At 36.9% G+C, this 25,555-nt stretch overlaps 1 protein-coding gene across 2 annotated transcripts in view; it reads left to right on the top strand.

Moving 5' to 3' along the window:
- LOC145247556 (uncharacterized) overlaps window positions 1-25,555 on the top strand; it is a 92,441-nt gene that overhangs the window by 52,618 nt on the left and 14,268 nt on the right. For both annotated transcript variants that reach the window (XM_080109402.1, XM_080109401.1), the window contains 2 exons: window positions 12,184-15,463; window positions 21,142-21,376. In XM_080109402.1, the coding sequence (XP_079965528.1) occupies window positions 12,209-15,463; window positions 21,142-21,376 (3,490 nt within the window). In that variant the 5' untranslated portion in view covers window positions 12,184-12,208. The remainder of the gene's footprint in view (window positions 1-12,183; window positions 15,464-21,141; window positions 21,377-25,555) is intronic.

The following is a 25,555-nucleotide window of genomic DNA, read 5'->3' as shown; positions in this document are numbered from 1 at the left end:
TCGATCTTACATTTCTAGTAGTTTCATACACAGATTAGGTGAGCCCTGGATATACGGCCGGGCACAGCCAGCCCTGGATACACGGCCGGGCACAGCCAGCCCTGGATACACGGCCGGGCACAGCCAGCCCTGGATACACGGCCAGGCACAGCCAGCCCTGGATATACGGCCGGGCACAGCCAGCCCTGGATACACGGCCGGGCACAGCCAGCCCTGGATACACGGCCAGGCACAGCCAGCCCTGGATACACGGCCGGGCACAGCCAGCCCTGGATACACGGCCGGGCACAGCCAGCCCTGGATACACGGCCGGGCACAGCCAGCCCTGGATACACGGCCGGGCACAGCCAGCCCTGGATACACGGCCGGGCACAGCCAGCCCTGGATACACGGCCAGGCACAGCCAGCCCTGGATACACGGCCGGGCACAGCCAGCCCTGGATACACGGCCAGGCACAGCCAGCCCTCGATATACGGCCAGGCACAGCCCACCCTCGATACACAACCAGATACGACTAGCTCTTTTTTTTAGCCTTTTTTTTATCCATCTGGTGACAGCTCAGATGGTAACAACGAAAGCTGAAACGTTAAATAACGATTATGGCTGGAGCGCTGAATGTTTTGGTGTCGATTCCAACTGATTGCACCGAAGTCATTTTTTTTATTTTTAACTTTTGTAATCATTACTATATATATTAGGTACAATGTAATAATCAATAAAAAATTTGGTCCATAATAATAAATATGAAATCTGCATAAATTAAAATATTAAATTTAAGCAACCGGGCAATGCTGGGTGGCCTGCTCGTACATATATAGATAAAATAATAAAAATAGTACACTCTTTTATTAACCTCGTTAAACTTGATTGGTTACTTTATCTCTAGAAAATATTAATCTTGTATTATATATTTAGCAAAAATGGTAATTAGTAAAAACCTGAAGAAGGTGCTCAATACTATTTCAGAGCAAACATATATTTTTATTTTATTACCGTTTTATCTGTTTAGTTACACATGTTTGTTACCGAATCGTATAAACGATCCAGCAACTTTGTTAGACATGCTGTCAGATCCAAATTGAGACCCCCCCCCCTTTTTGTCATCGTCTTCTTCTAATAATGTCTTTCCAAATCATAATAACCACGTCTGTTTGAGTCTGACAAAATTGCTGGATCGTTTATATGATTCGGTAGCAGAAACAAGAAACATGTGTAACTAAACAGATAAAACAGTAATAAAATAAAATATATATATATATGTAACCATAGAGATGAAATAAGTATTAACTATCGGCATTTTAAATGTTTCACTTTGGATAAATTTAATAATAATCTAATGAACTCACCATAACATCGCAGAGAAAAATAACAGCCCTTCTGGGAAAACATATCATCGCCAGCAAATATTGTTAAAAAGAATGATCTAAACTCCTAATTAATCTCAGTCAAAATAAAGGATGCAATAATTTTTGTCCATAGATATAAATAAAAACAATGACAGTGACCTATTATTAATAATATTACTTATCTTAGATTCTAATAATAATTTTAGCATCGGCACTTGAAAGTATATAAATACATTGTTTTGCACATTAGGTGTGTGTATGTATATATATATATATATATATATATATATATATATATATATATATATATTACTTAATTTACTCACATAAAATTAATATACGAAAGTATAGATTTATGCATAAACTTTAAGTATTTACTTCAAAAGTGCTCAATACGTAGGTAGAGCTAGTTAGTAAGTTATAAAATGTATATGGCGATTAAGCTACACTGAATATTCCGCGTTTCATCCACTCTAGGATTCTTCAGGCTTATGCGCGAATTCTGTGGTTGTTTGTCGTTTTTATATGCGCATCTTCTATTGAAATTTTAGTTAGCCAATCAGCTTTCTAGTATCCACCGCGCCCTTCCTATCAGCCAATGAACATGCATTTATAAAATTTATAAAATAAATATCCAGGCTAAATAGAGCACACACAAAGGAACAGGTCAACCAGAGGTCAAATAGGCCTTTGTCCGATAAATGCATGCTCATTGGCTGATAGGAAGGGCGCGGTGGATACTAGAAAGCTGAGTGGCTAACTAAAATTTCAATAGAAGATGCGCATAAAAAAAACGACAAACAACCACAGAATTCGCGCATAAGCCTGAAGAATCCTAGAGTGGATGAAATGCGGAATATTCAGTGTAGCTTAATCGCCATATACATTTTATAACTTATATATATACACTTGTGCCCGATATTATTCATACCCCCCCCCCTTGAAAATTGAGTTTATTAGGTGTAACTTTGTAAGAATTTATTGTTTACGTCCATATTGATACATGTTCTTAATAAACCTCTTCTGATCATTTTCGTCATTTTAAAATCTCGGGATACTTGTAATAAAAGAAATATACAGCTATTTATAAAATCTGCAATGTTCAAAAATAATCATACCCCCTTATTTTTTCAGTATTAATCGAGTTTCTGACTGTTTGTTTCCTGTTTGATTCTTATTTTGAATGCTTTTATACAACCTTTGATTAATTTCATTTCGTTTTTTGCATTTTTCAGAAATTAAAATGATATCAACTGAAAACCAATAAAAGAATAAAAATTATTAGAATGGAGAAGAAAAAAGAGCTTAGTAATGATCTTAGGACTAAAATTGTGAATTCACATAAGGATGGTTTAGGTTACAAGTCAATTTCCAAGAAATTTGAGGTCCCTACAGCAACAGTACTGAGCATCATCAAAAAATTCCAGAGCCACCACACAACAAACAACTTGATTGGTAGAGGAAGGAAAAGGAAACTGTCTGCTAGAGCCACCAGGAATATTGTAAGAAGTGTTAATGCAAATCCAACCACCACTACTAAGGACATTTTAGAAAATCTGGAGTCTTCTGGCATAAAAATATTAAGGCAAACATTGCAAAGGACTCTGCATGAAAATGGTCTGAAAGGAAGAAGACCAAGAAGGACTCCATTGCACACCAGAAAACACCTTGCAGCACGTCTAAAGTTTGCTAGGACCCATGTGAATTCTCCAGAGTCCGTTTTCTCAAGTATTTTGTGGACTGACGAAACAAAAATTGAATTGTTTGGCCATATGGATGCTTCTTACGTTTGGAGGAAGAAAGGAGAAGCTTACAACCAAAAGAACACCATACCCACGGTGAAACATGGTGGTGGTAGCCTAATGTTTTCGGGCTCCTTTTCGGCTAGTGGTCCAGGTAGTTTGGTCAAGATAGATGGAACCATGAAGAAGGAGCAATATTTGGAGATACTCCAGAAAAACATTAGACAGGATGCGGAGAAGCTCCATTTAGGACCAAACTGGGTCCTTCAACAGGATAATGATCTAAAACATACTGCCAAAATAGTCAAGAAATGGTTTGAGGATAATCAAATTAATGTTTTGGAATAGCCTAGCCAGAGTCCCGACCTGAACCCTATCGAAAACCTCTGGCACATAGTGAAAACTGAGGTTAAAAAGCGGAAACCTAGAAATTTAGGGATTTGGAGACTACTGCATTGAAGAATGGTCAAAAATCAGTGTTGATGCTTGTAAAAACCTTGTTGATAAATATCCAAAACGGTTACAGGCAGTTATTAAGAATAAAGGGCATGCTATTGACTATTAGTAAGAGAGGTATGAATAATTTTGAACTAGTGCCATTATTGTTTTTCTTTGTATAATGTTCCAAACTTGCATAATTTATTTATTTTTGGAGTTTAAATTAAATGCTTATGCTTGATTTATTGTTTGAAATCCCTTTAATATTGTCTACCTTCTGGTTTGAGCAATATTCTTATAGAAATCTCAAAGATCCGAGGGGTATGAATAATATCGGGCACAAGTGTATATATGACTGCATAATTGCAAATATAAACATTAATGTGATGTTATATTCTCCACTTATATATTTTTGTGCAACTGCAGCATGGAAATGTGGATATATATATGTGGGTGTACGTATGTATGTGTATGGATTCATATTATGTGGCGTGTCTAGGCAAATAAAACTATGTGGATGCACTTGTTAGTACATGTATGTATTTATATATGCATGCATGCATGTATATATATATATATATATATATACACATGTGTGTGTATATAAATATGTGCATATATATATGTGCATATGTGTGTGTATATGTGCATATATATATGTGAATATGTGTGTGTATGTGTGTATATATATATATATATGCATATATATGCGAATATGTGTGTGTATATATATATGTGTATATATATAGATGTGCATATATATGTGAATGTGTGTGTATATGTTTATATATGTGAATATATAGATGTGCATATGTGTGTATATATATGTGTGTGTATATGTGTATGCATATGTATTTATATATATGTGTATATATACATGTGTGTATATATATATATGTGAGTGTATATATATATGTATTTATGTATATGTATTTGTGTGTGTATGTGCATATTTGGATGTGTGTGTGTATGTACATGTATATGTGGTGATATATGTGTGTGAATGAACCCTTTTTCAAGGTCAACAGCCAACTAGCACCGTGTGTGTTTGTGTGTATGTATGTGTGTGTTGGGGTGGAGAGTGCTCCTGTAAGCCGTGGTTAAGGCAACCTTTCTAGGAGAAGCAAATCTCTGATTTAAAAAAAACAAAGTAGGAGACCAGTACCCGCATTAAGCTCGTCTGCAGTTTAACTTGTTGCTGGCTATCTTGCTCTTGCTTGTTGCTGGATTTCAACATTTTGAACCAAGAGAGAGACTTCGCTGTCGTACAAAGCTAAGACTCTGTAACATCATCTGTGTATAGATACTCCTTCAGGCATTTATCTATAAAAGTGGTCTTGTGGCAATGGAAAAGTTGTGACGTGTAGAGGCTTGAAATGCTGAATGTAATAATTGATTTCAATGACCCTCTTCAGTGTCATGCCTGCTTGAGCATGTGAATTCACCGGTAGGACTTAAATTTTTGTTGCTTATACTTCGAAAAATGCAACTCTTTTGTTATATGTGAGAAGGTGATGCATGGGTGAGAGTGACTTCATACAAGCACATCGCAGTATGTATCTATGAATATGTGGTGTATGTGATAATATATATGTGAGGTTGTTCCCAAAACAGACAGGTTGTGAATGTAGCTCTTTGGTCCTTTATTCCTGATGAAATAAAATAATAAATAAATAAAAATAAATTTGGTCAGACCTAATCTGGTTAGGAATATATATATATATTTTTATTACATTTTCATGCCAAACAAGGCACATTGCCACTTTGTTGTAGGGGGCTACTATCAAGGACATAGGCATCAGGGGTACTGTGTAGGGAGTTGGGCAGCAAGATGTCGGTTCATGTTGCACTTGAACTTCTGCATGTCAGTACAGTTGGGGAAGCAGTGACCCGGAAGGGAATTCCAAAGTCTAGTTGTCCTGGGGAAGAAACTACTGGAGTAGAAGGCTGTCTTACATCTAGGGATCTCTACTGTGAAGGGGTGGGATTTAGCTGCTTGTTGGGTTTGTTGAAGGTATTTACATCAAGGGGGCACAAGTGCTTGCAGTTCGTCAGAGCATTCATCGTTAAAGTACTTGTAGAACAGGCAGAGGGATTCAACATTTCATCGATGGGGCAGAGGCTGAAGTTTAGATGACAGTTCAGGACCTATCAGATTGGCGACTCTCTTTTGAACCTTGTCTAGGAGCGAGAGACTAGTGGCAGATGCACCAGCCCTAATATAACAACAATACTCCATACATGGGCGAATGGTGGCCTTATAGAGGTAAAGGATACTTTCGGGCGTTAGTATCTTTCTAGCACGGTAGAGAGAACCCACCTTCTTCGCAGCGGTCCTGACAATGTTCTCAATGTAATTGTTCCAACTCCTGTTTCCTGTGAACGTTAGGCCGAGGAGTTTAAAAGATGTACTTTCAGATAAAGTCATTGGCCATTGCTATTAGCAGTAGGGAAGGTTTCTTGTAATTATTGAAGGAAACCAGTTTAGTCTTGGCAGCATTGAATGTGACCATCCATTTATGTCCCCATTCCACTACAGATCGGAGGTCATCCTCTAGTGTTTCTGCCGTTTCTTTAGATATGTGTTCATTTGTTTTCCTGTCGTGTCTGTTATAGAGCGTGGTGTCATCAGCATATATACCCAACTCACAGGCAATTTTGTCATGGAGGTCATTTATAAATATTAGAAATAACAGAGGTCCAAGAATAGACCCCCGAGGCACTCTCGCATTTATATCATATTGTTTAGATATACGACCATCGAGGACAACCTGGATTTTTCTCTTATCTAAGAAGGATTTAATTATGTTAAGTATTCTTCCAGTGATACCATATGATCTGATTTTCCTGAAGACCTTCATGCCATACCCTGTCAAAAGCCTTAGATATATCTAGAGCTACCACTTTACCCTCCCCCGCTTTGTCCAGTGACTGGTATATATGTTCTGAGATTACAGTTAGGATGTCTGCTGTGGAACGAGCTTGCCTAAATCCATATTGTTTGTCAGTCAGAAGTTTAGCATCTGTAAGGTGATGGACTAGAGCTTGGTTAATTATTGTCTCAAATATTTTGGCGAAATGTGGGAGGAGGCTAATGGGGCGATAATTTACTGGGTCAGTTCTTTTGCCAGAATTCTTGAATACTGGTACTACAGAAGCAGTTTTCCAGCAGGCAGGAAAGCAAGATTCATTAAGGCATTTGTTGTAGAGTTTGGAGAGAACTGGAGCTACTTCGGCTGAGCACTTTTTTAATAGCACAGCCGAGATGAGATCAGGTCCACATGCTTTTGCAGTGTCAAGATTTCTTATGATAGCATACACCTGAGAAGGGGTGATTTTCATATCGTCTGGTGTGGCGTCTGTCCGCAAAGGAAAGTCAGGGAGGAGGTAGTTGGCAGGGTCCAGTGTGGAGTTTGAGGCAAACCGACTGGCAAGCATGTTAGCCTTCTCAGTTGCAGAGCAAACAACCTCATGATTGTTGGATAGTGGGGGAATTGTTGATTGTCCATTATTTACTACACTGTTGTAGATTTTCCAGAAGTCGCGGGTTCCTAATTTCTGTGCTTCGATGCGTTTTTGGGTGGTTTCAGTAAATCCTCTCTTAGCTGTCGCTATTTCTTTCTTACAGTTACTTCTGGCTTCTATATACTTCTGCCTGTTTGAACTGGACTTATGTCGGTTAAATTTGTGGTACGCATGCTGCCTTTGCACTATTGCAGCTGCACAAGTAGAAGTAAACCATTGGGGAGAGTGGGGCTTGCTATAAAATTTGGGTGTGGGAACATGTGCTTCAACTGCCGTCTTGAACCATACAGTGACCTCATTTGTGCAATGTTCAGCAGGAAGTGAAAAGGTATTTTGCCATGGGGTATCCCTCATGAGATCCCTGATGGCTTCTCAGTCAGCCTTTTTATAATATCTCGTTGTTTTGAGCAGTGGCTCTTCAGTTTTGGCTCTAAAGTTTAGGGCTATTTTAACCATTACCACTGCATGATCGGTGTTCCCAAGTGGGCTGTGGGCATTAGTTACCGTCATCGGGAACTGTGGTCAGAAACAGATCTCGAAGTGATGCGTGTTGTTCTTGCAGGTCTGGGAAACGGGTTGGAAACGTAACCATCTGTGATAGGCAATGAGATATATCAGCTGAACTTATAAGAAATGATTTGTGTATACTTGTTTGAGCTGTCAATATATGTATGCATTCATGGAGAAGCTATGCCAAGGATTAAATTATGTATATATGTGTCTGTGTGTATGTACCTGTGTATTTATTTATATGTGTCAGGTCATATCATATGCTACTGGTACCATGTAACCCAGTACTACCTGCCTCATGGTCGGGTCACCGGCGACTAAACTGGTTCCCCCACCAGACTTGTTTGGTGAGGAGGGCGGCTAGTCTCCCTGAAGGATTAAAAACAAGACCTTCCAAAGGGCGAATGAACTCTTTTTCTGGGTCAACGGCCAACTAGCACCGTGTATATTTGTGTGTGTGTGTATATGTGTATTGGGGTGGAGAGGGCTCCCGTAAGCCGTGATGAAGGCAACCTTTCTAGGAGAAGCAAATCTCTGATTTGAAAAACCATAAAGCGGGAGACCAGTACCCACATTAAGCTGGTCTGCAGTTTGATTTGTTGCTGGCTATCTTGCTCTTGCTTGTTGCTGTATCTTAACATTTTGAACCGAGAGAGAGACTTAGCTGTCGTACAAAGCTAAGACTCTGTAACATCATCTTTGTATAGATACTCCCTCTGGCATTTGGGCTCATGGATTTTGAATGTCTGATGGAGTGGCACTCGTCTGACAAGACGTTGCAATCATCATTTATTTATATATCTATGAAAGTGAAATTGTCTGTATGTCTACATTTCCCTACCAAACTACTCTATCAATTTTCAGTCTACAGACTCAAGATTTGACATAAGAGGTATTGAGATTTTGGAAAATCTTTTTAATTGGTTTTCAAAATTTGCCTGTCCAGGAGTCAAAGTTCAATGTTTTGACCTTTTGAAAACTTTTCCAAACTCCTCTGCCAATTATAGGTCTAAACACTTGAAATTTTAGATGTAGGTTACTTGGACATGGATTAAGCTTTTTAATTTGATTTGAGCCAAAACAATAAATGTTAAGGAGTCAAAATTGGGGTCAAAGTTTAAAAAAATTGACATCTGCTGTCTCTACCAAATTACTCAGCCAATTTTTGGTCTAAACATTTGAAATTTTACATAAAAGGTATTCAGACAGCAGCAAGCTTTTAATCAGTTTTTAGGCGAAAATTTGGCTGCCAAGAGGTCAAAGTTAAAAGAGTTGACCTTTGCAGACTCTACCAAACTCCTCTGTCAATTTTTGGTCTAAACACTTGAAATTTTAGATGTAGGTTACTTGGACATGAGTCAAACGTTTTAATATATATATATATATATATATATATATATATATATATATATATATATATGCACATTAAATTATTAACAGTACATAGGGCCTGAGCAAAGCTGGGCTGAACTGCTAGTATACTTATACATATGTTGTGTACATTATTGGTTATTTATGTATATGCATGTGTATATATCGATTTGATACCTCCATTCAAACTACCCCTGTAGGGGCAGCTACACGCATAGCAAGGGTTGCGCAATCTCCAACCACACCTCTCCTGAATCGACACTGCTTGAGTTCAGTGGCAAGAAGTCCAAGCCAACTGGAAACAATGCCGAGATAAGCAGAGAACACATGTTAAATATTTGGTTTTTGTATCCTTCTTATTTATTTATTCCTTATTTATTAAACGTTCCTGCTGCTATTCTCTTTTACTTTTTCTTTTTATGATTCTTTTTACGATTAAGGGTACTTTTACTAAGGGTACTTTTAAAGTCTGTGTGTTCTTACTTATATGGGTGTGGTTTCTATTCTTACACAGTTTCTTGCCTTGAAGGGTCTCGACATGTATGCGCAAATATATGTGTACATACCTGCTGGCTTTGTCCAGTGGATGACATTTTGTCGCTGGCTCCATCTCATGGTGAGTGGTCACTGCTGCAGATGCATCGATAACACGAGATGGAGTGAAGCTTCAGTTTGTTTTATTAAAAAGGCAAGCCTATGTCTCGAACCCGTCGTTGTCGGAGAAGAGACCCTAATGTCACGTCTGCTTCATCTGCAGTTCAAAACCAACTTTCCATGTGGTCGCCAACCGAAAACCTACAACCACAATTTCCGGTACACGTCACCCCTAATTTCTGGTGCATCTAACTAGGTTGACGAAAGGTAACTTGAGTTTGACAGATATCAAATCTAACCTTCTGTGACCCCACTAAACTCGCTGATGGGAATCGAAAATATACCTACATAACTTGCTATTTCTACAACTACCTAGATAGTATTTAAGCTGGATTCCCAATACTGCACACATACAGCTCCTGGAAGTCCCATCTGATACTGGCCAGGCTCTTTGTTGTTTAACTTTGGTGTGTGTGTGTGTGTGTGTGTGTGTGTGTGTGTGTGTGTGTGTGTGTGTGTGTGTATATATATATATATGTTTGTATGTACCTTGTCGAACCAAGAATCTTTCTATTGAATTCTAGAATCTGCATGAAATTGTGAATGAAATCTGCTATTTAATCCTCAATGTATTCAGTCAGCCATGACTGGGTAGATGTTATAAGTTATTTGCAATTGTAATTTAATCGCTTGCACTGAGAATTAAATTTCCAACCACCAGAAGAGTATAACTTACAACTGAATTTTACCAAGAACTTTGTTGCAGACAATTCTAATATGAAGTTTAGAAGCCTTAAACCTATTTTGCTTTTCTACAATTTTATTATTTATCATTATACATTTTTACATTGTATTACTACACACACACACACACACACACACACACACACACACACACACACACATATTTAGGCAACATTTTTTCTCTAAGGCATATTTCATTAAATATAATAAACGTTTTTTGTCTATTAATTGTTCCTGCCAGAAATGAAGACCATTTTTCGGAAATTGGAAAGGATCAAAAACAGAATTAATAGACAAAAAACGTCTATTTCATCTAAAGATATATATATATATATATATATATATATATATATATATATATATACACTGTAACATGATTTTTAAAATTATTATTTATTACTAGATAATATTACTATATATATTTATCAGAAAGTTAAATTTTTTAAAATTACAATTTACAACATTTATTATTCAAACAAGGAATACAAAATAGAGATAATAATTTCCTTAATCCGTGGAGTTTTAAAAATGGCTCTTATCCTTAGAGGAAAAACAATTAGCAAAATGATATTTATCTAGGCTAGCTATCATTTTGCGTGTTAGCACAAAGTTTGAAATCTTCAAAGTCTGAGACGAGTAATTTTCTAAAGAAAATATGGAAATGTGTAGATCAAAAAAGATATTTTAATTGAAGAAGTTCATAACTTTATGTGCATATGTATATATATATTAAAATGTTTGACTCATGTCTAGGTAACCTACATCTAAAATTTCAAGTGTTTAGACCCAAAATTGGCGGAGAAGTTTGGAACAGTCTGTAAAGGTCCACTCTTTCAACTTTGACCTCTTGGCAGCTAAATTTTTGCCCAAAAAACTAGAAGTGTAAGCCATGTTTAGTTTCAGAACAGTTTCCGATGATTCGTTGTTCTACACAAGTCCTGAGAGGTGACTGGTTTGCAGTAGACAGTTCTCGAGTTGGAATCCACAGAGCAAAAGATTCTTCCCGTGTTGACACGAAGAAAAACATATACGAAATTGCTACAGAAAGGTTTAATATTTATGGAGCAATTCTGGTTTCTGATTGGTTGGTAGCAGGACGTGAATTAATTCGATTCGTCAGTTCCTGGCAGCATCGTTTATAAATAGAATCTCCCGACTGTGCAAGATCATACCCCATTATTAGTAAAAAATATTGTAACAAAAAAGCTTGCAGCATATCTGAATACCCTTTATGTAAAATTTCAAATGTTTATACCTAAAATTAGCTGATTAGTTTGCTAGAGAATGCAAAAATCAAATAAAAAAGTTTGATCCATGTCCAAGTAACCTGCATCTAAAATTTCAAGTGTCTAGACCCAAAATTGTCGGAAGAGTTTTCAACGGTCAAATCGTTGAACTTTGACCCCTTGACAGCCAAATTTCTGGCTGAAAACCAATTAAAAAGATTTTCCCAAATCTCAATGCCCCTTAAGTCAAATCTTGAGTCTGTAGACTGAAAATTTACAGAGTAGTTTGGTAGAGAAATGTACACACACACAGAGACAATTTAACTTTTATAGATATATAGATATCTATGCTCTATCTCAAATATTGAGCTTTTTCATCTGGATAAGATTTTCCTATAAATATTACAATTGATATTTATAGATTCCATTTTAAGTTTTCAAATTGCTCAATTTCTTAATTTGTATATCTTAACTCTTTAACTAAATATATATATATATATTGTCTATTATTTATAAATTATTAATAATTACATTAACCGAAACATCAAAATAACACCCAAGATGAGTATAATAGTCTTGAGAATCCAAATAATATGAATAATCAATTTTCATTTCAAAATTGTAGGAACATTGTAAATCTTTGTTTTTAAATATTCTAATCGTATTTACTTTTACTTTTGTTTCAGGTGATGCAAATTCTCCTATGGAGAAATGGAAAATTTGGGGCCCAGCTTAGACCTTAATACTGTCAATTTGTTGTGCACGGTTGTGACAAAGGCATCTGCTAACATGCCCAGCACCACACAACCAAACGTGATGCAGCCTGCGCAGACGTACACTGCAATGCAAGAGACGGCGATCCCAGCTGAGCAGGTGTTTAATGCACAGGGTCAGGTCACTGCAACACGAACTGTGAGCCAGGCGAGTAATGGGTTTGAACTGACTCGATTACCCTCTCCGTATGCCAACGGAATCAATGTCGGTTCAATCACAAATTTTTCTACTTCTGAAGTAAATCAAATGATTGCACGGAGCAAACAGTCCTTCATAACTACTGGTCTGCCCAATATTAACAGCTTTAGTGACCCCATTCATTTCATTCCGCAGGCTTCGTTAAACACTTGTGGACCATCATCATTTATTGAGAAGAACGAACGCCTACCCAGTTTTAGTACTATAGTAGCGTCTGCTGCATCGAGTAGTCCAGTAATTGGACTGCAACGTCAATTCCCTAACAATGTAACATCAACGGTTGAGCATCCTCTCACGTTACCATCACCTGTGTCATCCTCATCACCCATTCAGTCTAATGCCAGCACTAACATTGTGGCCACCACCAACATTCCTCTCTCAACTATCACAACAAATGCAGATGGCTTCCAAACTGTCCCCACAAGTTTCACAAACTACTACGCTGGTCAAAGCACACAACAACTCGTGCAGCAACAAACGCAACCGCAGCACCATCCTCACCAACAACAACAACACCAGAGCGTGATACAGCACCTTCCTACGGGCACAACGAAAGCTGTGTCAAGCTCGCTACCTGCTGCTTCTACATCTCAGGTCATGGCAGGAGCCACCACTTTGGTTTTGTCATCTTCTCTGCATCACAGTCATCCAAAAGCCAGATTGTCACTATCATTGCCTTTATCATCATCATCATCACCATCACTATATTCAGAAGAAAATGGCAATAACAACGCAAAGAATAAACCTCTATTAAAGACAGACAAAGCCGGCGATATGTGTGAACAAAATCTCTCAAAACACAAGTCCAAATTATCCCCAGAACACCAAGAGCAGTTTGTGAATGCAGTACACCTCTCTCCGCAAATTCCTTTAGGAAGTTTCCATCAGATAATCGATAAAACAGGCAAACAGTCACAGATTTTAATATCCGACCAAGTGACCAGTTTAAAAACAGCCAAGAAGAACAAGGACTTTGTGATCATAGCGCCAACTCAAGTTAACCCTGTCATAGCCAAACAAGACATGGTTCCGATTTATTTTTCTCCTGTACAAAATTCCGTGCAGACTCCTGAGGTGGCACCTGTTGTTCCTACGGTACGTCCTCCTCCGCAAATGATGTCAACGACTAATAAAAGTAAAGGGGTCCAATTTTTTGTGATGGGCAAACTGGAAGGCAAAAGTACTTCAGAAGGTTTCTCATATCATGACCAGCCTTCCGAAATGGAATCTGCTGATCTTCCGATATCGTTTGAGAAACACCCAGTTGATGGCATTGTCGTGAAACGAATGGCACCGGTAACTCTGCAGTTTGATTTTCTTGGTAAAGATAGTTTGGATTTTGTGCCGCAGGATAGTGATAAGGTCAAACAGGAACCACCAGAGAAAAGATTGGAAAGTACGGAAACGCAACAAGTTGACCTTCAACTCCTCCTCCAACAACAACAACAACAGCAGCAGCAGCAACAACAATTACATGTGCAAACAACGATACAGCAAGCTGAGGTGCCACATCAAATGTTGTCGACGTCACCGGAGCAAGTTCAAGCGGTGAGTGTGCAGCAGTTTCAAACCTTCTCTCCAGAACAATTACAAATGCCACACTTCCGGCAGATACAGTCACAGCATCTCTTACAACATCTACAGACGACACAAATCCAACCACAAACGCAATACCAAACTGTCATAACTGCAGACGGACAGGCTCAAATAGCGGAAAACGTTGGGCAATTCACTGCACAACAGCTCCAACAGGTAGCCCAACAACAAGAGTTGCAGCTGCAACAACCAGAACCACAACAACTTGCACTTGAGCAACAACAACAACAACAACAACAGCAACAACAAGTTGTCGGCACTCAGTTAACAATACAACCACCTCTTCTTTCTCCCTTACTTTCTCCGGGTCTTCCTTGTGATGCTCTGGCAAATAATGCCCATAAAAGCCCTCGTCAGAAACAGTCCGGGATGGTCTACATGGATTCTGCTGCTAAAGCTGTTGTTACAACGACTGTCGGGGATAATGCAACATTTGTGACAGTTTCAATAATGAATAACCGTAAAACGGCAGGGTCCGGTCAACAAGCTAAAACAGATACCACAGACAGCGACCTTGCACTCGGAAGTCTTACATCAGTCACTCTCTCATCACCAGGAATAATGGAAGCTGGCTCGTCTGCTGTCAAACGGAAACTCTCAGACTGTAGTGACAGCGACGGGTCAGAATGTAGTGATTCTGAAAGTGTCGGAGACAAGTGTGACTTGTCTCAAGATGAGAATCAGGATGACAACCTGTACACTTTAAAACCACCGTTTGTTCTGCCACCTCTCAGCAGCCTCGGCTCCCCCTCGGCTGAGGACGGTGTTGAGACAAAGAACATAAAAGAGGAGTTTGATCGTACGGAAGTTGAGATTCGAATCGACGATTCCCAGTGCATTGTTTATGGTGAACAGAAACGCTGGCAGTGTTGCCTGTGCCCGAAATCTTACACGACCAAACACAATCTAGTGACCCACATATTAGACCACCAAGGCATCAAGCCGCACCTGTGCATGATTTGTCATAAGTATTTCAAACAGTTAAGCCACTTGAACACACACATGCTGACACATGAAAACATCAAACCCCACATATGCCAAATCTGTAACAAGGGGTTTACACAGATCTCTCACTTGAAACGACATAAGGCTGTTCATTTAGACAGCAAACCCTTCCTGTGTGATATATGTAACCGCGGATTTGCTTATCCGAGTGAGTTGCGGGTACATAAAGAAAAGCATATCCCGGGTCGTGACAAATGTCATGACTGCGGGGAAGACTTTACTAGTCAAAGACTACTACGCCAACATCAAGCCACACACGAACATCGCGAGGACTTGACATGCAAGATGTGTACCAAAATATTTAGATATCCCAGTCAGTTAAAGGATCATATGATCACACATTCAGGGACACGACCGCATATTTGCCCAGAGTGTGGTATGGATTTTATGAAGGTAAGATTTTTCATTATTATACTGATTTGATCAGAGAGAATATACATATATACATCCCATATATACCCAAGATGGCCGACCTGTAACAACGTGGGGATGGAATTTCTTTTCCCCAAACGAACACACCAGGTTTATCATGTACAAATTGACTTTTTATCGATAAGATTGGATGGAAATCACATCTGACGAGTTGATGGGATGAAAATTTCTATGTAAACATAAAATCATAGAATTGTTATCTCATTAAAGAAACTGCTGTAATGAAGAGATCTAACATGAAATAAATAAGGGTTATATGAGAGGAAAAATGTAAATCTTTGAATTTCAGCAAAATTATGTACTGTATATACTTTGCCACTATATATATACAAACATTATTGGTTACATATGTGCATGCATGTTTCAGTGGAGTCCCAATTCGGGGACAACACTTCATCAGACCAAAAAAGAATTGATATTGAAACTGGTGTCAAGACCACATTGGTTTTTATTAGATATTTGGGTGCGATCTACTTTTCGGGGAAAATAGGAGTGCATGCTTTGTGAATGTGATCAGTAGAAGCATGTATGCACATATGTAACTAATAATGTTTGTATTATAAGCAGATTATATACAAGTTCTGTCCTGTTTTGAGCACTGTTTAATAATCACGCGAGTTTCATTGGATTTACATCTAGGAAACCAATCAATACAACTGGTATATATATAAATATATAAGGTGTTCCAAAATGATCTGACACATTTGTTAGTCAAAAAAAAAAGAAATTAAATTACAATTAACAAAAACAAAAGAAAATATATATTTTTTAAAAAATTTAAGTACAATGTCATTTTATTTCACACAGTCTTAAATATTAAATCGTTTCCCATCATTCGTAACACATAATAACAAAAGTTTTCAATAACTCGATCGATCATTTTGGGTGGAATAGCAGCAATTTCAGAATGAATAGCTTGTTTTAATTCTTCAAGAGATCAATGGTGGTGGCTGAATACTTGTGACGTCAGATATCCTCACAAGAAAAAATTGCACGCAATCTTGTGGGCCAATCAATATCACCATGCAAAGAAATCAAATGATTCGGGAACATTTCCTTAAAAGTATGCATAAATACAGATATAAATGAATTTTGATCTAATTAAAATAAAATGGAATTGTAAGTCTATTTAAAAAATAAAAAAAATTTTTTTATTAAATTGTTATTTTTCTTTTTTTTTCATCTACAAATCTATCAAATTATTTTGAGACACCTTGTATATAGATACACACACACACACACACACACACACACACACACACACACACACACACACACACACACATATGTATATTCTTTGAAATTCTATAGAGTAAGTAAATTTTCATCTGTATCCCTTGTATTGTACAATAAATGTTGTAATTTCTAATTTATTTCGCATTGATTTTACAAAATTTACAATTTTCCAATATCCTGTATATGGAGTATTTTCATTTGGTTAGTATTATCCTATAAATATTAATTTTAATATTCTCTTTGAGTTTCTAAAATCATTAATTTTGTAAACTTTAATTTCTGAAATACCCACACACATACACATAACCCCCCCAAACCTCTGGCCTTGATGGTGGAGAGACTAAAACTTATTGCTATGGTTTCAAATGATCTAAAATAACAGCAAGGGGAGACTTGATTCCAAATATTTCTCATGTTATATCTCCCCTCTTTTGGAAATAGGGTACGATTATGAATATCTCCAGTATCAAATAATCTTTATACGCTGTGAAATTTACTTTATGTATGAAAACCAAAGAAAAAAAAACAAAAAAAGAAAGAACACAGGTGATGCCCAGGGGAAATAACTCGAAACCGTTTTTTAAAAAAATCGTTGTCGGTAATAATAATTCAAAACAAATTAAATTAAATATATTCTTATTATAAAAATCAACTTTAAATAACAATCTTAAATAAAACACTTAAAACAATTTTCTCGTTATAAACGGTAACTAACATATAGTTATTTAGTAAAATTGATTTTCCTTAATGTAATATGCAAATAAGGTTGTTATCTCTTGAGCGTATATTTTGCAAGAATCATACTATACACAAAAATAAATGAAATAAAGTCTATGCAAGTAAGATTCCTTTTTTTTTTTACAAAGGAGTCACCACTTATCAAGGTCCGGAGGTCACTCAGGAATAAGGGTTAATGAATGTACAGTAGTCAATGAAAAAATGTAGTAATCGTTAGTAGTAAGAATTTGGTAAATTGGATTACTTAAATGGATGGCTCATCAAAAACTTGTTCACGTTGGACTTAAAGATGACCATATTGTAGTCAGTTGGAAAGCAGGAAAAAGGAACAGAGTTCCACAGGCGTGCAGTTCTTAGAAAGAAGCTTTGTTCATGAAATCTACATTTAGGTTTAGGCACAGATAAAGAGTAAGGGAAATTATTGATATCATTCACTTAGACGAGTGTTTTTTGTGAAAGTCAGGCCAGAGGGAACCATAGATTGGAGCTCAGAAGAGCACTTGCCATGAAAATAACGATGAAGCAGAGACAGGCTCGCAACATCTTCTGTGGGAAAGAAGTTGCAGGGAAGAGAAAAGGGCATCTCCCACTAAGCTATGAAGTCTATTTTGAACTGTGAAGGCAGAATAAGTTGCTTCTAGCAGCTACTGCCCAGATGTGGCAACAGTACTCCATCCTTGGACGTACTTGGTTCTTCTACAGATAGAGAATTGCATTAGCAGTGAGATATCTACTGGTGGGTGCGGTAGAACGAGCCCACCATTTTTTCAGCAACCTTGGCAACAGATTTAATGTATGTGTTCCATCTCAGATCAGGAGTAAAAATCAGATCCAGAAGCTTGTCAAAACATGGAGTCTCTCCAAGATGAGAGCCATTCATTTCCAGAGGGGGGATCAGAGCGTTGATGATGTAAAGATAGGAACTTGGTTTTAGATGCATTAAAATTAACCAGCCACCCTTTTCCCTATTGCACCATGTGATCAAGATCAGAGGAGAAAGAATCAGAGAGAACTTGGTCATTTCTGGCCTTTGAAGTGTTGTCATAGATGGTAGTGTTGTCAGCATAAATGTCTACGAATGATCTTAGGATGTGATTTGAGAGATCATTGACGTCAATCAGTGAGAGAGTTGGGCCCAGAATAGACCTCTGAGGGATTCCAGCATTAATACTGTGAGCTTCTGATTTCTGCCCATCAACCACTACTCTTAAGCCGAGAATTGTATGCCTTTGTTTGAAACTTTTGGCGTCTCGAATCTTGTAAATATCTCTTGTAATGTATTGTAAACTTTGTCGAGTTTTGCATTTTACTAATTCAGACCATTTTATGAAACTGTCCACCATCACGAAGTAGTACATTCGTCTTAATGGTTCAACATAATCAATGTGTAACAGATACTATGGTCTTGTCGGTTTTTGGTCATTGGTTAAATTTTGTAAAATTTTGCAACCGTGATTTCACTAGTAATACCAAATGATGTACTGTTTAGCATTGGACAAAGTACATTTTGCTACTTAATCTGACAGTCATAGTTTTTAAATTAGTAGATCTCTCCTACGTCAATCAATATAAAATTTATATGACTGGATTGAAAATAAAATTTTCTTTAAAATAGTGTTTTAATGTTTTTTGTTGTGATTTGTATATTCCAAGTAATCGCAATTTAATTCCGCCTCTTAACAATGAAACACACCGCCATAGCGTGTCTGCGAGCGGTAGATGACTTTTTGGATGCATGCATTTTAGGTCTCTTCATATAAATACTCGACATGGAAGTTCTACTAGTCGATGACATTTCAATAAGAGAAAAGAATTGTCTTTATCACGGATTTTAACAAAACACGTGCGACTTTCCAGTCAAAAGTTAGAACATCTTGAAGTTGAGGCTTTCTAGTACAAAAATAAATCAAGATAGGAACTACATCCAAACGGTATGTAATGGCCAATATATTTATTTCTTTTGTTATAAAAATTGAAAAGAATTGGTAAAGAACTTTTACATGTGCATCTATAGAAATGATAGCAAGCGCCGATATTTGATTGTGTTTTTGAGTGCTGTCTACCACAAGTGACATGTAATATTGTAATGTAAATTCATAACAAAGCATCTGTTTACAAAGTGGCTTACAGCAATGAAGTATACATTTTTTTTTTAATTTTTAATTTAGAAAACCTCAGTCTTTAATTATGAATAGAAAAAGCAATATTTTTGGTAATGTTCTATTTTGGTTTTGTTATAATATGTTCAAAATTTCATCATAATATCTTAAAAAGATTCGAAAATACAGCTTTTTATAGATGGGTTAATTTGTAAATTGTGCAAATTTCCTATTATTTTCAGTCACAAGCTTATATGCATTTGAGTAGGACTGACTTAAGGCAAAATGTCCATTAACAATTCATTTTTTTGATACTTTGAATCTATAATTCTAATGGACCAATTTTCAAAAACTAAAGATAATATTTCTTTGTTTATGCTCCTTTCAATAATGCTTGATTTAAGTTTATCTGATGTAAAGGAAAAAAAATGGTGTGGTATTGCTACTTTCACTACCAAAGCACAATTCTTGCATGTGGTGACTGCATTTTCTATTTCCTTGTCCATAGCTGACCAGTTTATTCCAACTAATAATACAACAAATAGTTAAACTCCAGTTGTGTGAGGGGAGACTTTAATTGGCGAAATTTACTCAACTACTTAGCATTGATATACTTTTTGTATTTGTTACGACCCATGAATGAAATTTTTAAAATTAAAAGTAAAAAAAAATTGAAGTTACCTTATTCAAATTAGAAGTAATCAAAAAATGTAAAATAAAGTTTTATTAATAAAATTAAAAGTAAAAAATGAAAAAACGTAAAAAAGAAGTGCCAGTTTCATTCTACTTCATTTTAATTTTTATTGCTATCACAACAATTCTGAAAATAGAACTTTGTCTATTGTATAGCAATATGTCACCACTTATAAAGGCTTGGAGGCCACTTGAGGATAACGGTTAATGAGATTGTCAGTTGGTTGATGAACAACACCATGCAAAGATTAAAAATAATGGGTGGAATGGACAGAACTTAATTATCAAAAAAAAAAAAAAAAAAAAAAGCGCCTCAACAAGTATTTGGTAATATTGAACTTGAAAATAACTGTTGTAGTCAATTGGAAAACATGGAAAATTCTAGGAAATAAACTATGTTTATAGAACTTCCATTTGGTTTTAGGTACACAAAGAAAGAAAAATTCTTTGCAGTAGTTGTAGTTAGTCGCGTTCTTGCTGTTAATGGTTTACTGGAGAAACTAGAGACTGAAGCTGAGTGCAAGCACTTTCTATGAAAATAACAATAGAGTAAAGAGAGACAAGCATTGTCTATTTGTGAAAAAGAGGTTACAGAGGAAAAAAGACCATATGTGAAGTACTGTTGTCATATTTGGGCTGATGAATCTGTTCCATTTAAGGATTCTTGATAAAGTGCAGAAATGTCTCTAATTTGCCCCACTCTTTCTTCTTCTTTGCAACCTTTCTTTCACAGATGTGATGTTGCTAGTCTCAGTCTTTTTTATAAATACTATTATTGCATGTGTTCTTCAGAATTGCTCGATCTAATTCCTGCTTCCATTGTTTCAGCTCGTTTGGCTAGTAGTTGCCATCAATTTGTTTTGTTTATTGTAGGAGCATCATTTGAAAGCTCATCAATTCACCCACACCGGTTTGCAGCCATTTACATGTCCGATTTGTAGAAGAGCCTTCAACCAGAAAGCTAATATGCAGCGTCACCTACTCATTCACAATGCCGAACGCGCCTTCCGATGTGAAACTTGTTCTAAGACATTTACACAACCACAGACACTCAAAGCACACATGGTTGTTCATGCGGAGTCGAAACCATATCGATGTAACCTTTGCTGTAAGTTCATTTTTACAATATTTCTGAGATAAATGTCACATATATGATGTTGTCTTTTTCAAGCTATTTGTTTACATCTTGTTTTGTTATGGGCTTATAATGTTTCGACCTGTATACACTCTGACCTTCTTCAAATGTCGTCATCATTTAGGAATTTCAAACTGAACCTTTTGTTTAATCTAAGTAAAGGCCTGCTTTAGATATCTCGCATCAGTTAATGGGACACATTAGACCAGAACTGCTTACTTGCATTGTTGTCTTCAAGTCCAATGTTAACAAATACTGCCCTCCATAAAAATTCATCAAATGTCTTTTGTAATCATCCAAGAATTTCAAACTGGACCCTTTATTTATTCCAAGTAAAGGCTTGCTCGCCATGTCCTATTACTTTTAGATATCTCATATCAGTTAATGGGATACATTAGCACAGGACTGCTTACTTGCAAACTACAACATTGTTGTCTTCAAGTTCAATGTTAACAAATACTGCCCTCCATAAAAATTCAAATTTTATTCCTTTCATAATTTTTAATCTTGTTATAGTCTTCATCTCTCATCTGACAATCTGTATTATTTACTATTATCCTTGAGTGGCTTTTAGCCTTGATAATTGATTACTCCTTAGTAATAAAAAAAAAAAGAAGTTGTGAGTTGTAAATGAATTTCAGAAACAAATGAACTGATACTATTATCTAAAAGGTCTAGAATATGAAAAATGAACACTACCCAGGATTGGGGGTGCGGTTCAATAAAGATTTGAGTTTGAAATTGCTCAAATGTTACCAACTATGAAGAAGGTTTGAAAGTAAAACATTGAAAACACTGTGAACGTAACAACAACCAATATAGGAGAGCATTTGGTGCTTACCCAAAATTCTCCCTATAAAAACAAAAAGAAAAATTTGTGTGTGTGTAATATATATATATATATTTATTGAGATTGTCGGCCGGAGGGCAAAACAGCCGAAACGTTGTGACTATAACAACCAAGATGAGGAAATCAGTCCGACAATCTCAATAAATGAAAACACCTCATCTCAAAAATACAGACAATTACTATATATATATATATATACGCTAAATAGTTTTCCAACGAATGATAAAAAAATATAAAATTTAAATAAATTTTTTATGTAGTTTTAAAGGTTAAAAAAACTTCCAAGACTATATATATATATATATATCTTTGACAAAAACATCATATTCCAAAAATCACAAAAATTGATCAAGTAGTTTTATTTTTAAATAAGAAAATCAAATTTTATAGCTAAACAATCTTTCAGTGTTATTTTGAAGACAGTTTAAAAAAAAAGAGCGAGATAACTCAACATTTATTTATTTGCGGACTTTTATCCTCATCTCATTTCAAAGTATTCCAATAAAAATAATACCATTTGGCACGGACCTGACGATGGAAGACCAGATAGAACAAAAAAACTTGGATTTATAAGACCAAAAAATTCAACCTTAATCGCTCTTTGGGGTCCATGACACAGTGGATAAAAGCATTGAATTTCTATGGTTGCAAGTGAGTATTGTCTGAAGATAGCGGATTCAATCCCACCCAAAGCAGGTCAAAGGTTTAGTTGGCCAAAGCATGGTAAAACAACTATGAAGATGAGGATAACAGTCCGCAAATAAATAAATACACAATTACTCATCTAAAAGGATTCCAATAAAAAATAATATATAACTCAACACTAATTCCAACTCACAAGATTTATGTTGTAATGCCTATGAATTCTTGTTAATCGATAAAAATGATTTTGTTTATAAAAATAAAACTATTGGATCAATTTACATGATTTTTGGAATATGATATAAAGAACTCAAAACATAATTTTTTTTTCCAAAATTACTAGATTACATAATCCGAAAAGAGTTATATGGTTTAATACAAAAATGACCAAACATATTTTTTTGCATTTTTTTATCTTAAAATTCTTGAATAATTTTCATGATAAATAACTTGTATTTTACTACACAAATAGGTTCTTGTCCAGAATTCCCCTGTGTATTAAAAAACAAAAATAAAGAAAAATTTGTACGAAGGGCGTGCAATAAGTAATGCCCCTGACCCACTTCCAGTTGTCTGATCCAGCTGAAATTTTGCATGTGGAATGATTTATATCTCTACGGGTTATGTGGCAAATTACAGCTCTGAACTAATTGTGGTTTCTGTTTACCAGGTGTTTGAACTGAGTCAGGTGTGAAATGGAGCCTGTTGAATGTCGATCAGTGATCCGGTTTTTGTATTTGAAAGGACACACACGACAGGAGACTTTTGATGAAATGAAAGAAACTTATGGTGATAATGCCCCATCATATGACCTTGTAAAACGCTGGCATCGTGAATTCAAACATGGCCAGAAGTCTGTGGAAACAGCTCCCAGACCTGGTCCCCCCCCCCATCATTCTACCATTGATAAGGCATTTGTACGTCAAGTTGAAGCTGCCATTTTGGAAGATTGGCACATTACTATTCGCCAAATAGCCCAAGATGTCAAGATTAGTACAGGGTCTGTGGAAACTATCATTCATGACCATTAGCATCCGCATAAGGTGTCTGCCAGATGGATTCCCAGGTTGCTCATACCATTCCAGAAGTGAGAATGCATCGAATGCTCGAGGATGAATTTGGAGATGTGCCAAGAAGATGAGTCAAAGTTTTTCAAAAGACTGATTACACAGGATGAAACCTGGGTCTATCACTATGATCCAGAGACCAAAGCCCAGTCAATGCAGTGGAAGCACTTGGACTCACCACCTTCAAAGAAGGCAAGGGTGCAGCCCTCCGCTGGCAAGGTCATGCTCAGTCTTCTGGGACCAGGATGGAGTAGTGATGACAGAGTTCCTAGCAAAGGGTACCACAATTACAGGAGCCTATTATGCTTCACTTTTGAGGAAATTAAGGGAAGCTTTCAAAATCAAGAGGCGAGGCAAGATCAGCAAAGGTACCCTCCTCCTGCAAAACAACACTCCGATCCACAACTCGCATGTCGCCAGATCAGAAGCACGGGCGTGTGAGCATGAAATCCTCCCCTATCCTCATTACTCTCCTGACCTTGCACCCTCGGACTTTCACCTATTCCTAGCCATGAAGTTGTTTTTGAAAGGAAAGTGTTTTCCAGATGATTCAGCCTTGATTTCTGAAGTCACGTCGTGGTTGGAGGACCGACCTAGGGTGTTCTACAAAAACGGTCTCCAGAGCAGCATCAAATGATGGGAAAAATGCATAACTCTGGGTGGTTCCTATGTAGAGAAAGACTAATAACTGTGCCAAGTTTCGTTGCTCTACTGCTATGGAAAGTGGGTCAGGGGCATTACTTATTGCACACCCCTCGTACATACCTGTTACAAAACAAAAATATCATTAAGGAGAAGTGCTTTCCAGCACCCTGGAAAACCTCGTCAGTATGCCCTGTATTTAAGAATTCAGGTGATAAGTCATCTCCCTCTCAGTACAGACCAATAAGTCTCCTGTGTGTCATGAGTAAGCTGCTGGAATCCATATTAAATAGAGTAGTAGTCAACCACCTCAGCAGAAATAACCTTCTTAATGACACACAGTATGGTTTCTATTCTGCTAGATCTACAGAAGACGTGCTAACGGTTATATCTCATAGGATTAGTGAATCTTGACAAAGGCTTCCTTTCTAGGGCAATTGCTCTTGACATATCAAAGGCCTTCAATAAGGTATGGCATAAAGGCCTACTTCACAAGATTTCCAGCTACGGTATAACTGGAAATGTTTTCTCAATCATTAAATCATTTTTCTCCGATAGGCTCATAACAGTAGTGGTTGATGGGCAGAAATCAGAGGCCCATAGTATTAATGCTGGAGTCCCTCAGGGGTCCATCCTGGGCCCAAATCTCTTCCTGATCTACATCAATGATCTCCCAAAACACATACTTAAATCATTCGTTGACATCTATGCTGATGACATGACCATCTATGGCAACACATCAAAGGCTGTAAATGACAAAGTTCTCTCTGATTCTCTCTCCTCTGATCTTGAGCACGTGGTACAGTAGGGGAAGAGGTGGCTGGTTACTTTTAATGTATCTAAAAGCTCCTATCTTTACATCATCAATGCTCTGATCCTCATCTGGCATCAATTGAAATGGATGGCTTTCATCTTGGGGAGGCTCCATGTTTTGACAAGCTTCTGGGTTTG

Source organism: Euprymna scolopes, chromosome 25, assembly GCF_053919585.1.
Source record: "Euprymna scolopes isolate OS-2025 chromosome 25, ASM5391958v1, whole genome shotgun sequence".
NCBI classification, from domain to species: domain Eukaryota; kingdom Metazoa; phylum Mollusca; class Cephalopoda; order Sepiida; family Sepiolidae; genus Euprymna; species Euprymna scolopes.
This window is presented reverse-complemented; position numbering and strand designations above follow the sequence as displayed.